The sequence below is a fragment of the Phyllobates terribilis genome, unplaced genomic scaffold (assembly GCF_046119375.1).
Source record: "Phyllobates terribilis strain yellow unplaced genomic scaffold, ASM4611937v1 Scaffold_2__4_contigs__length_985480577, whole genome shotgun sequence".
In the NCBI taxonomy this organism is placed as follows: domain Eukaryota; kingdom Metazoa; phylum Chordata; class Amphibia; order Anura; family Dendrobatidae; genus Phyllobates; species Phyllobates terribilis.
In genome coordinates, this window is record NW_027362762.1 from 58,664,651 (window position 1) to 58,678,610 (window position 13,960).

The 13,960-nt window shown below is 45.0% G+C and overlaps 1 protein-coding gene across 9 annotated transcripts in view; it reads right to left on the minus strand.

The window, feature by feature from the left end:
• The window catches only part of PICALM (phosphatidylinositol binding clathrin assembly protein), a 72,052-nt gene that overhangs the window by 39,432 nt on the left and 18,660 nt on the right, over positions 1-13,960 (minus strand). For 6 of the 9 annotated variants that reach the window (XM_073661960.1, XM_073661924.1, XM_073661969.1 and 3 more), the window contains exons 3-11: positions 9,151-9,226; positions 8,743-8,845; positions 7,884-7,977; positions 6,234-6,345; positions 5,038-5,144; positions 3,976-4,017; positions 1,295-1,380; positions 694-817; positions 424-560 (exon numbers count right to left, since the gene is read on the minus strand). In XM_073661960.1, the coding sequence (XP_073518061.1) occupies positions 424-560; positions 694-817; positions 1,295-1,380; positions 3,976-4,017; positions 5,038-5,144; positions 6,234-6,345; positions 7,884-7,977; positions 8,743-8,845; positions 9,151-9,226 (881 nt within the window). The remainder of the gene's footprint in view (positions 1-423; positions 561-693; positions 818-1,294; positions 1,381-3,975; positions 4,018-5,037; positions 5,145-6,233; positions 6,346-7,883; positions 7,978-8,742; positions 8,846-9,150; positions 9,227-13,960) is intronic. The other 3 variants (XM_073661976.1, XM_073661938.1, XM_073661929.1) reach the window with 1 other exon arrangement.

A 13,960-nucleotide genomic window follows, 5' to 3' on the forward strand; every position in this document is an offset into this window, starting at 1 on the left:
CTCGTCCTTGTCTGTGGAGCTACTCAAAGTATATCGCAATGACGGTGATAGACGTCTTCCAGCAGGACAAACTGTTCAAAACCAGAGGTCGTCATTAACAAAACAGGAGCCTGGATAGGAGGTCAGATTTGACACTTGTTGTACTGGTTCCTAGGTAGGTACAGACACCCGCTGCTCCGTACCGGAGTCAAAGACGGTACTCGGTGACAGCCGGACCATCCTAACCTGAGAGCAGAGAACGTTGTGCCTGCACAAAGCATTGTGCATATGCTATAAACGACCGAAATGGGGCTACCCCTTTAAGAGAAGGCGATATAAAGCAATAACAAACCTAAGCAACGGTGGAGACACTTTCAGCCTTGCAGGTGCCGGATTAGCAGTCTTTCCGGACTGTTGGATTAGTTACAGAATATAAGCACTTACCTGTTTAGTGACGTCGGCGTGGAGAACAGGTCGATAGCAGCCGTCGTGTTTATGCTCCCGGCCGATAACGATACGGGGGAGGAGGTGGTGGTGGAAGCGTTGTGAGGCTTTTTGGAGAGCTCCTTAAGACGCTGTTCCTTGAGGAATCGAAAAATAAGTCATAAAGGGGAAACAGTGATATTAAAGGAAAAAAAAAAATCTACCACCAGAGATGAGTTCCTGCAGATGACAAGGGAGTCCCACTGTGTCCGACACAGACGGGTACATTACCTTCAATGCCTTCAGCCGGGCCTGCTCCTCCTCCAGAGCCGCCTGCTTTTCCCTTTCATCCACCCTGGTGAGAGACAGACCTGTGCTTGCGAGGGATGAAACCGCGTTGGAAAGTGTTGTCGCCCTGTGAGGAGGGGAAATGGATCATTTCTTTAGGTGGGAACAGACCGTACAGCCCCCAAGTTATCCAATAGCCTGCACTGATACCAGGGAGATAAACAGTTAATGTGATCTCCATCCTGGAGAATCAATTTCCGCACTAATCCGGTAGATTAAAACAAATGGCAGCAGCAGACGCGCCCCATACACCGCGGAGAACACCGATCACAGCCAAACAGAAAACATCCAGATTTAATGGCGTCTCATCTCATCCGGCTGGAGGACTGCAGCATATGTAAGCCGCCTGGTGTCTGAGGACCGACACACCCGAGAGCTTAACCTCTCCAGGATTAACGCCCCCACTCGGGAGGGCCCCCACAGAGGTCGCCGAGGCCCCCACTCGGGAGGGGCTAGCCAGATCCGGATATCTGCATATTAGGATCTGCAGAAATCACCCATGTACCACACACTAGATGACAATGAGTCCGTCGTCTGCGTCTACCTGCTTGCTGCTGTCGAATCTTTGATTTTCTTCCCTTCCAGCGAGGCTAAGTGTTGTTCCAGGGCATCGAGCAGACTGCTTGGAGCCTGAGAAGAGAAAACATCTAAGTCAGACGAGTATCCGGCAGCGAGACGTTCACATCCAACTTCACATTTATTCAGCATTATAACAAACCGGGGCTGGCACAAGAAAAGAAGCAGAAAAGGAGACAGCGGGCACGGATAATTCACACCAGCCTATAATGGCGGCAGCTACATAGGAAAACTCAGCCCATAGCAAACAATCATTTCCCATCAGAGCTGAAGTCATTTTTGGTTACAGCTTTTCTAAGATAAAACCTTAACATTTTAGAGGCGTGATGAAGCCATGTTAAAAGAGTGCCCACCACCTACTCAAATTGGGGCTGCTGCTTATTTGTGGACAGAATCAGTCTCCTTCCCCTTCTGGCAGCTGACAATATAGTCTCTCGTTACTTCTCTATGGCCATGTACAGCGGAGGCTGAGCTCCCCTCCTGACAAGCAGGCCAGAAAGCCATTTCTATTGGTTGAGCTGTAGTGACCAGTATCTGGCCATACAGAGACCCTACTAGGCATGTACGACCACCAGGACTCCAGTAACTAGATGGACGTGCACATATACACCCTGAACACCAGGTGGCGCCAATGAAAATACTAAATTGGCAGCAACCAGATAAAATGCAAAAGTCTGTCCACATGGGTCAAAACACTGACGGAGACCCCCCACCGATCATAAACATATAGCATAATCTATCATTAAGACCTCAGCTTACAAGATCGGACTAACCCTTTAACAAATCCGAGCCTGGATACTGCTCATCAGCACGTTACGGCTGCCTGAACAAGTCATTGATTATCAATACCCCAGAAATCATGATGAAAGCCGCTGCCGATGCCGTGTATCAAAGAAATCTCTACAGCTGGAGCCCAGACATCTGGACGGAGGAAACCTGGGAAATTCTTCACTAAATGCCACGAGGAAAGAAGTTTCCCCGACACATTCCTCTGGCCGTGACGGAGTGGATTACAGTAATGAGTCCGTGTGCGGCTGCTGTGTGATCTGGACAAGTTCATTCTCCCATGACGGCCCGCGCCATTGCCGATAATCCACAAAGGAACCGCAAGACTTGTGCATCAGAGGTGGAGAGTTCGTGTATGACAAACAGATAGGGAAAACCCCAGGGAGGTAGTCATCATGGAGTTCCCCCCAATCTCCAGGAGACCATCGTACCTAGAAGTACGTAAATAACCGACGTGTTCTCATCTATATGCAGCAATACGACATATTCCAATGATACGAGACACGGAATGGGAGTCTCAGATTTGCAAAAATGTAAGAAAAAATATATAAAAAAAAAAAAAAAAAAAACACGATCTGTTCCACCTTTTGAAATCACCCGTCAAATATCGTGCACTTAAAATGTTTGATGCCGCCGTCACCGCAGGGGCCACGCAAATGCTGCATGGAGTGGGCAGAGGCCAGTTGGGACCACCGGAGCATCAGGTGATTGATTAGGTGAAGACCGATGGGTTTTTTTTTCATGTACCTCCTGCTCTTGGCTAAACTGTTAACAAATCCTGTAGAACCCCTTAAAAGGTCCCGTAAAACCCCATTACTATAAAATATGGGGGGAAAAATTAAGGGGGATCGAATATGAGAATAAAAAAAAAATCCAGTAATTTGGGTAACAATGACCGGGTAATTTTATTTTTCAGGTCAGAACGGATAAGGCGATACCAGTTTATAGTTTTTTGGTTTTACTGGTTAGAAAAAAAAATTGCACAAACACCCCCACCTCCCCCCCAAAAATGTGGCTTTAGTAACCATATTTTTATTCTTCAGTGGATGGCATCATATGAGGCTTGTATCTTGAGTGAGCTGTAGTTTTCACATAAGAGTGAGGGGACACGTAGGGCCCTACCTGCCGGCATCCCCGGGGTCTCGTTTCACGCTGCTATGAGGCAGGCATACAAATCAGAAGAGGTGATGGGGATGCCAGCAAGTGGTTCACACGGTCCTAAAAATTGATTCGTTCATTATTAGCTTTTACTACTTACGTTCTGAGAAAAGGGGAGGGGAGATTTCAACTTTTATATATATTCATGATTTTTTTTATTTGTTCTCCAATATAGGGAAATATGTGATGGTTTATACAGTACAGTGTATTCCTGTAGCATTGCAGTAAATTGCACAATTACCATTGGGCGTCATAGCTGTACCAACAAGGCAGACACGGGGGTCTTCAGTAGGCTCCTAGCGGACGTCACAATGCCATCACCAATTGCGTCAAGTGGGGGGATTTTGAAGGGCAATAGAAGAGAACTTCTGAAATGCCGTTGTACAAGCCGGTTCTCCATACATGCAGTGTGTACATCTGCCATACATAAGCTGCGGATGCTGCCTAAGAAGGATTGGGCATGCTGGATTTTCACATGCCCAATCCATTGTTCTCAAGAGAGATAAGGCGTTCGCATAAGGTTTTGGTAGCTTACTGAATCCTTCCTACTTAAATAAAATGCATGCTCGGCTGAACAGTGTACATGGGGGAGTCAGGAGAAATTACTAACAGCTGTGGCAGACAGTCATGGCTGCCTGTACGGACCTTACACAGTGTCATATCCTCTACACGTAACAAGAGAAGACTTAATATACGTCCCCTTACCTGTGATAAATCGGGTATGTCTCCCCTGTCAATCCCGACTTGCTATAAAAAGGAGAGAAAAAAAATAAAAATAAAAATCCAAGTCATTCTGTCCAGTTTCCATAATATCCAAATATTAACATGGCCGGGTGACACAGAAAGGAGCAGCCGGAGGAGCAAGACAAACGTCAATACCAACACCAAAGGGTGGGGCGGGTCTCGGCGTCTCTCAGCCGGAAATTAGGGGACGGGCCTCGGCGCGCCTCAGCCGGAAATTAGGGGGCTTTATCTCTTCGCTTCTGCTCTCCTGTGTCATACTACCCACAGGCATAACGGGAGGGTGGTTTCAGTCATTAGTAATATGTGTACATTAAAATGCTCACTCATCGCCGCAGCGCCGATCTTCTGTACCAGGTGACTGCAGTTGTGACCACCGGCTTACACAGTCTTCTGTGCGGAATGGAAGTCATTTTTCTCAATTTAAAGAGGAGCAGTCACCAGGTCAAAAGTGCCCAGTTCTTGCTATTTATTCCCGCAGCTCCTCCGAGTATTCTGTTTTTAGTAAATTCCACCATACGGCTCCAGAGATCTAGACTTTATTATTTACAGTTTTAACAAGTGGGTGTGGCTCATAGGGCAATAATGCAGAGCAGGCCAAATACACGCCCCAGAGGATTTTGTCAGCCACGCCCCCTTGTCAGACCATAAAAACACGCAGCAAATCAAAAGGCCAATCTTTTTCATCTTTAAGATGGATTTAAAAAAATAAATAAATAAAAGCGGAATACTCAGGATCAGCAGGAATAAAGTAAGAGCAGAAACTGGACACTTGATCTAGTGACTGTCTAATAAAGGGCTACAGTAAGAAAAACTAACAGTCTACTGTGAGACAACAAATCAGAGCTGTGGTCACAATGCAGGAGAGGGTCCTGAGCAGCGCTGGAAGCGGCAGAAGTCACTGACCGATGGGTATTTTAATGCACACACATCACTTCACGCTGTGAAGCACCGAGCGCCCGTACGTGGCCATTCTGTGAGGACAGGGTCCCTTTAACATCCGGTATGGAGCAAGCCCGTCCTCACCTCTGCTACTTTTAAGAACTCGGAGATTCGAGTCATTCTAGTGAGAAACTTCTTATAGATGTCCAGTCCATCCTTACACTGGTTCTTTTTCATGTCAAAATATTTTTCTAAAGGGAAACAGATAAAGAATTTTATGTATTAACCATCTGTCTTGTGTAATACCTGTTTGAGCAATTTCCATTCTTGGAAACGTACAATAATATGATATAGGAAAAGTGAAACCACCCTCCACACACCATACAGGAACTAAGGAAGTGGTGTTTTATAGGAAAACTTGCTGACTGTTTCCTACAACAACCAGAGAAATTATCAATGCAGATTTGGAATATAACCATGTACACAGTGACTGCACCAATAGAATATTGAGTGCATCTCTGGAGTATAATACAGGATGTAACTCAGGATCAGTAATGTACACAGTGCCTGCACCAGCAGAATAGTGAGTGCAGCTCTGGGGTATAATACAGGATGTAACTCAGGATCAGTAATGTAATGTATGTACACAGTGACTGCACCAACAGAATAGTGAGTGCAGCTCTGGAGTATAATACAGGATCTAACTCAGGATCAGTACAGGATCAGTAATGTAATGTATGTACACAGTGACTGCACCAACAGAATAGTGAGTGCAGCTCTGGAGTATAATACAGTATGTGACTCAGGATCAGTACAGGTTAAGTAATATATGTACATTATGATCTGTTGTAAAAAAACGAATGCTACAGCCGTGTGACAATGTCATGTGACCGGTGAGGGGACACATAGGAGGAATAGCGCTGGTCCAACAAGTCAGTATACTGTGCTTTGCGAGTTATAGCACTGAGCCATTAAGAAGGGAGTGTCCAGTAGCAGGAAACCCAAACCCTTTAAGTAATGTAATGGTGACGCATTTGGTTTCAGAAGTAGTCTCTCAATCACCAAGAATGCATTTAAAAAAAAAAGTTTGCGATTTGTCAAGTTTAAAAATGTGTCCTAAATAAAAAAAAAAAAAAAGAAAAAAAAAGAAAAAGAAACCTATTTAATTCGGTATCACAAAAGGCATTGTCCCCATGATCAGCCATCACATTTATGGCTTCAACATTACGAGACCGGGCTACAGCGAATGCTTCTAATTCATTCCGATTATGTAAAAAAACAAAACAACGCAGAAATGCAAATCCAGAGACTACTTTATAAGGCAGAATGGAGATATTTACCTAGAAGATTAATTATCCCTTCGTTGTAGGCAGCGAACAGTCTGATGGCGTCTTTGAAGAGCAGCATGAATGCGGCATTAATGACTCCATTCGTCAGCTCGTTGGCATTTACCTGGAGTTGGAGAGCGGAGGTGAAAAGCAAAAGATCAGAAAAGGCCTGTAAGCCAGCAGAGTACTAAAAAGCTGCATAATTAGGCAGGAAAAAATACAGAGTAACAAGCCTGGGGACTTGATGTTAGATAATGCACGATGCTCAATGCAGACACCGAAGTCATTGATTTAACAAAAATAATAATCATCTATCATTCATGTAGGTCATTAATATAAGATCTGTGGGGATCTGACTGCCAGCACCCTCACAGATCAGTGGCACAACTCTGTAGTAGACAGCTTGCAGTACCATTCTCAGCCACTAAACACTGTACGGCGCTGTCTCATTTCTTGTGGTTGTGACACCTTCGATCGGCTAATTGGGATAGATTTTATAATCCAAGAATCGATAATCAATTTTTAAGCCCTGGAAAACCACTTTGGTAATATTCTGCTTTAGATTTGAATCTATGTGGCTAAATTATAATAATCAGCCCAATAAAGTCCAAAAAAAAAAAACAAAGCAAGAAATCTCAAAATATAGAGATGCGGTTGGTGGAGCCTCTACTCTGTACTCTTGGGGAAAAAAACACAAAAAACACAATGGATCAACCCGTAGTAAAATAGAGCGACCCCATGCTGGAAAATTGCCCTATGAGCTTTTATTTATCTCACATGCTCCTATATGTTTTGGGGGTACACCAGACTCCTCAAGGGGTCACAAGCATATATAAACTATATCACGTGCATAAACTAGCCTTTTACTTCTGGTAGCAGGTATGATTCCCATACCTGGTACCATGTGATGCCTGTCAGAGGTATAATATAAAATAGTAATGATTTAGATCTAGTAAAAGGTTTTCAATGAGATTCCCTAAAAAGTGTAAGCAACAAAAACCACAGACAAAATTAAATAAATAAAACCATCCTGGGGACGCTCCAAGCCTCGCACTTGGCACTATACAACAAGTGAACTGGAAGAATGAATTGCCTGCTCAAAATTCACACGAGTGGCCCAAATCACTGCCAGTCAGCAAAGAGGACCAACCTGTCAATCATCCACCCACATGACCTGATCTGGAGCCGCGATCCCCACATAACTCTGCTGTGTCTATCAGAGGAAGGGCGATCCCCAGAGAAGGGCAATCCCCAGAGAAGGGCAATCCCCAGAGAAGGGCAATCCCCAGAGAAGGGCAATCCCCAGAGAAGGGCAATCCCCAGAGAAGGGCAATCCCCAGAGAAGGGCAATCCCCAGAGAAGGGCAATCCCCAGAGAAGGGCAATCCCCAGAGAAGGGCAATCCCCAGAGAAGGGCAATCCCCAGAGAAGGGCAATCCCCAGAGAAGGGCAATCCCCAGAGAAGGGCAATCCCCAGAGAAGGGCAATCCCCAGAGAAGGGCAATCCCCAGAGAAGGGCAATCCCCAGAGAAGGGCAATCCCCAGAGAAGGGCAATCCCCAGAGAAGGGCAATCCCCAGAGAAGGGCAATCCCCAGAGAAGGGCAATCCCCAGAGAAGCTCCAGTGCAGATATCACCAGTGCTGGAAGTGTACACTGACTTACATTGAAATCGAGCAGGGCATCCATTTGGTTCTGTATGATGGGCATGGTTTTTAATAACTTCTCAGTGTTCATTGTCCTCATAACTCCATCAGCCCTGAAAACACAAGGATCATTCATTAGTATGTTATAAGGCAGCAGAGAAGAGTAGAAGCGGCCCCTGGCGATATAATATTACATGAAGTCATCTACAGGTATTGGGAAAGCACTGAACACCCCAAATACAAGGCTGAGAAGGACACAGGCACTACACGCTCATATGTCCCTATGTCCCCTGCATGGCTTACACCTCCTCCTCCCATATACCCCATGCATGGCATACACCCCCTCCTCCCATATACCCCCTGCATGGCTTTTACACCCCCTCCTCCCATATACCTCCTGCATGGCTTTTACACCCCCTCCTCCAATATACCTCCTGCATGGCTTTTACACCCCCTCCTCCCATATACCCCCTGCATGGCTTTTACACCCCCTCCTCCCATATACCCGCTGCATGGCTTTACACCCTCTTCCTATATAACCTCGGCATGGCTTTACACCCTCCTCCTATATACCCCCTGCATGGCTTTACACCCTCCTCCTATATACCCCATGCATGGCTTTACAACCTCCTCCTATATACCCCCTGCATGGCTTTACACCCTCCTCCTATATACCCCCTGCATGGCTTTACACCCTCCTCCTATATACCCCCTGCATGGCTTACACCCTCCTCCTATATACCCCCTGCATGGCTTACACCCTCCTCCCATATACCCCCTGCATGGCTTACACCCTCCTCCTCTATACCCTCTGTGCACATATACGCTTCACAGCACGACTTACACTATATACATATATAAACCCCGGTATGGCTTACCCTCTTTTTACTTTGGTGAAGTCAAAAGCGACCTGTCTGTAGGACACGGCCTTCTCATTCAGGTAGCGGCTGTAACGTCGTATAAACGTGGACATGTCATAACCTGGACACAATAAGATATAAACACCAGTGACTACATGGAATATCCTAATGTGCGCAAAAAAACATATCACAGCAAAGAACGCAGCGTTCCCGGACAGCCCACTGCGCAGAGATCTACCGCAGGCCCCTTTCACTTGAATGAAGGACCAGACGCATCTCTTGCCAGTAACAACACTCCTTGTTAAAAAAAAATAAAAAGTAGCACCAAATAAAAAGGATTATATCATATGAAACCACATGACAGATTTAAAAATAAAAATTATAAAAAAAGGAATAAAATAAGGGCACAGAGAAACGAGAACTTGCCTTGGAGTCCACTTTTGTCCAAAAAATTGCTTAGATTGAACAGCGTATTGCGTGATGCCAGATACTGGATGAAGCGCTACAGGAGGAAGAAAGGAAAAACAAGATGAGGGGAAAAAGAAATGGGAGACACAAAAAGCAAGGGTCAAATTGTACAAGACCCAGATCTAGAACATATAGACGTTGAGTCCTACTGGACCACCCTGCACCGAGGCCTCCTGCTTGTAAACGAAACCGTTCTAGTTAGAGACGAACACAAAGGAATTGCTGTAAAGACACAAATCTAGAAATGAGAAAATAATAAAAGACCTTTAAATAATGAAGTAAAAGCAGAGAATAAAGGGATCCCAACTCCACATAATACCCACATGTTAGAAAAGTGCCCTGACAATGAGCTAATCACATGAGGACGCTGCTGACATTCTAACTGCAAGCATTTGGTTTCCCTGCAGTGCCTCCGCAGGAGATATGAAGCATTACATGCTTTCCATTAAAAAAAATCAATCCGTGATCTGTAGGACAGGTCCTAAAGGAGGAGACTTTTTGAAGCCACTCGCCTCTTTAGAAAGGCGTGTCAGGTTTCTTAACCTGTTCCTGACACGGCCAATTTAAAATTTTTCATTTTTTTTCTCCACTTCCAAGAGCCATACCGGTTTTATTTGGCTCTCCACGTAGATATACGAGGGCTTGTTTTTTTGCGGGATGAGTTGTACTTTTGAATGATACAGTTCATTTTACCACGTAGTGTAATGGAAAATGGGGGAAAAAAATTTAAGTGCTATGGAAACATTTTTATTTTTTTCATTTTTCTTTAACTTTTCACTTTATTTATTAGTCCCAGTATTGCTGCATATAGTAAAAATCACAGTCTCCCATGAAGCCCGGACAAAGGCAGGGTTTTAAGGGAGCTCTGTAATGATAAAGTATGGAGGTCTTTAACACAACCCTGCTGTCATTGCAACCCATCGGCACCCTGCGATCACGTCACGGACGCGTCAATAGGCACATAGGATGACGTGCCCCCATGCCGGCGCTGATAAAGCCACAGTCAGGGGCCACCCACAATGGTATTAAATTAATTTGCCCCCATGTATAGCACTAGAAAAAAAAGCCACAGTCTACAGCTAAACATGAAAGAATGAGGGAGAAATCACTCTGGATGAAGTAGTGACATGAAGATGGAGTCCGGCACCGTAATGAGCTGACCGACGGCTGGAGAGCATTCCTGCGTATGTGAATACATGACATTTCCCAGCAATCGGTGCAGGACGGGTACGGGTACAGGTACTGGTAAGTAACGCGCTCATTTATCCTCTACATAGCAGCCTGACATGAAATACCGGCACCTCGGCCGGAGCAGGTTCTGTCACATTAACGTGTTGAGCTCTGGTTGCCAATACAACAAATGAACAGACAAGGCTGAGATGGAGGAGGAACTGCTGAGAGCGACCCCCCCCCTACACACACCCTGGGGGGGCATCTGGCTGCCAAATATGTCCAACAAGATGCAGAATCTTTACTGAATCCAAGTTTACGGGGGCCACCCACACAGAATAACGGGTCCCCACACAGTCCTCCATACAGAATAATGGGCCCCACATAGGGTGGTGGTTCCGGTGTCGCGGGACACATAAAACCCCCCCTACGAGCCGGATTTGGCCCATGGGCCAGAGTTTGAAATGTATGTTCTGGAGTCTGGTTCCAGATGGAAGACAACCATCTCTAGCGCCAACTATAGGTAGCCATCCTGTAAGTCAATGTCCCATCCATTGGCTAAAGGGCTTAGTTGCATACATTTGTTCTAGGGAGCATTGCCTGTAAAGCTCCATCCACCAACTAAAGAAAACCAAACCTTACAAAAGCTGAATTAAGTGTGTAGGTGGGGGGGGGGGGCGATGCTCGACAGAAAGGGGCCGAGGAAGAGGAGGCTCGATAGAAGTCAGGCTTCTTAAAATTGCCTGTTTCCAGCTTCATCACCCCAATAAAAACCAGTAATTCCAAAAGCGGTGTGCGTTACAAAGGGCAGGACATCAAAGGGGGAAGAAAAAAAAAAAGAAGAGGGGCTTAATGAATAAAGGAGGGCTTAACCAGAAAGGGGTGTTTTTCTTAAGAGAGAGGCCAGACCTTATTAAAGGGTCAATTTAAATAAAAGCAATTTATGGTTGGGGTTTCTACTACCACCCAGAGCCTTCACCTCTCCCCAAACCATATTTGCTCTCATTCCAAGCTCAATAAAAGGATAGAGATGGCACCTTTTTTCCTTTTTTGAACTTTAACAATTCCAAGACTTGATCTTTAAAAATTAACAAAAAAAGTGTCATTGTTTTCCTCCTGCTGCTTCAGCACTACATCTCCCCTGCCGGTCTTTGTACAAGAAATCCACAGAAATATATTGAGCCTTGGACGCTTCTAGTTTGGGAAATCCAGATGTATTACAAAGTAGATGAAGGGGGATGTAGATTAGATGTTTTATTGTTATAAAGTTACTCAAAAGGTGTAAATGGGGGTGAATAATCGCTTACACAGGTAGATTGCCTGTCTACAAAGATGATTTTAGACCTAGCGGTGATTGGGGCATCAAGTATCTGTAAGCTGGCATTTTTTTAATGCCTTTAATAGGCATCCTGCACCGCTGTAAGGATGACAGTCAATACTAGGCCCGACCACAAGCCAAGAGCCACAATCAGCCCAATGGTTCTCTGGTTCTCCCCTTACACTGTATTTTGGACACCTGCCATCTTTAGGTTTTCTTTTCCTTCCCTTTTAAAAGCAAAGCATGAAACTAGTATGTACAGAAAGAACAAAGCGAGTGGATCCCGGGCATTGCCGCTCCCATCACCCGCAGGATACATTTCTTGTTACATCGGGAACTGTCATCTATTCTCTCTGGTTTCTAAGAGACTATAGAGATGAATATAAGGAGCGGAGCATTCACCGACACCAGCGAGGCGTGTCTGCACAAAGCCACATGAAGGTGCGGACTGTCGGGTGACTAGTGAGCAGAGTGCTGACCCGGGGCAGCAGATGTGCGCCGATCACATTTCACTCCACACCTAGTAATGCCATAGACTAAGGAAGGTACCTGCAGAAAGTACCTGCTCCAAGGCAGCGCTGCACACAAACACCGCAAGAGTCTGTATACAGAGGAAGCAGAGATGACACCCCGCACAACACCCTGATATGGGGGATACACCAACATCATTCATGGATAGAAAGTCATGGACGCTGCCCAGACTATAACTGTCCAATACTACAGTTATGGCCGAAAATAAGCAGTGTCTACATTGTACTTGTATGGTAATAAAATAAAAATACTATGGCTACAAAGCCCTCAGAATAGGCTAATACATCCTGACATACTGTAGTTCATTTATTACTGAGGACAAGGTCAACATTCATCTCGTTATCACAGACTAAACACAGGATCCATCATTCACAATAGGTGAGGTCAAAGCTCACCTCCTCCACCCCCTGTACAATGACTGATAACACCTCTATATACAGTAGATAACACCTCTATATACAGTAGATAACACCTCTATATACAGTAGATAACACCTCTATATACAGTAGATAACACAGGATCCGGCATTCACAACAGGTGATGTCACAGCTCACCTCCTCCTCCTGTACAATGACAGATATCACATCTATATACAGTAGGTAACACAGGATCCATCATTCACAATAGGTGATGTCACAGCTCACCTCCTCCTCCTCGTCCTCCTATACAATGACTGATATCACCTCTATATACAGTAGGTAACACAGGATCCATCATTCACAATAGGGGATATCACAGCTCACCTCCAGCCTCCATAGTGACCCTGGCACATACCTCACAACATGCCCACAAAATTTTCCCCAACAATAAAGCAAACAAGATAGCTTTACCCAAAATATATATTAAAAAAGTAATGTTTGATAAAAGTGTGTTGTTGAATATAAAGTAATTGGGCTAGTCAACAGATTATAGAATAAAGACACATATAAAATGTTGAGATTCTGCTTACAAAACCAGCCTGAGGAAAGTAACGCACGGAGCAGCAATAACATCACTTCATCCCCGATTGACTCAGGACTAGTGAACCACCAGCTGTCAATCAGCGGCTTACCGCAATATCCTCTCATAATGAAAGCTAATGGACAAAGCTACCGGTAAATGGTGAACGTTATATTTAGCCACTTCCCTGCACCCTGCTGTCAGCACACAGTAATGCTGGAGGCGCACAGGTCGGGCTCATTCTCCAGACAGGTGCATCCTAGAATTCAGGACAAATCCTTAAACTGATCTGTTCATCTTTACTAACTAATCAGATCAGGCATTTTATTTCACTCCTTCCGGAAAAGCGAGGGGAGATTTCTGACTGCCCCATCAGGCGCCACATCGATGCCTTACGTGTGGCAGAATGTAAGTGCAAAATAGAGAAATGCTTAAAAAAAATAAACGTCAAAACTACAGAGGGGTCAGATTCATCATGGCATTTCCAGACAGTTTTTTGGTGTGAATACCTCTCAGCTAGTGACTTAGATTTGCAACTAGTTCACCAAAAGTTTAGAGCCTTTTTCAAGTTGTTTGTGGTTTAATTCATTTCCAGATGTTTTAGACAGATTCATAAGATGCGACATTCTGCTGTTTGTCTTGCCTCAATGCTGGATTCACCTCTGCACCGCACAGTGCTGGATTCACCTCTGCACCGCACAGTTCTGGATTCACCTCTGCACCGCACAGTTCTGGATTCACCTCTGCACCGCACAGTTCTGGATTCACCTCTGCACCGCACAGTTCTGCTGTATAATGTGATCCATGCTG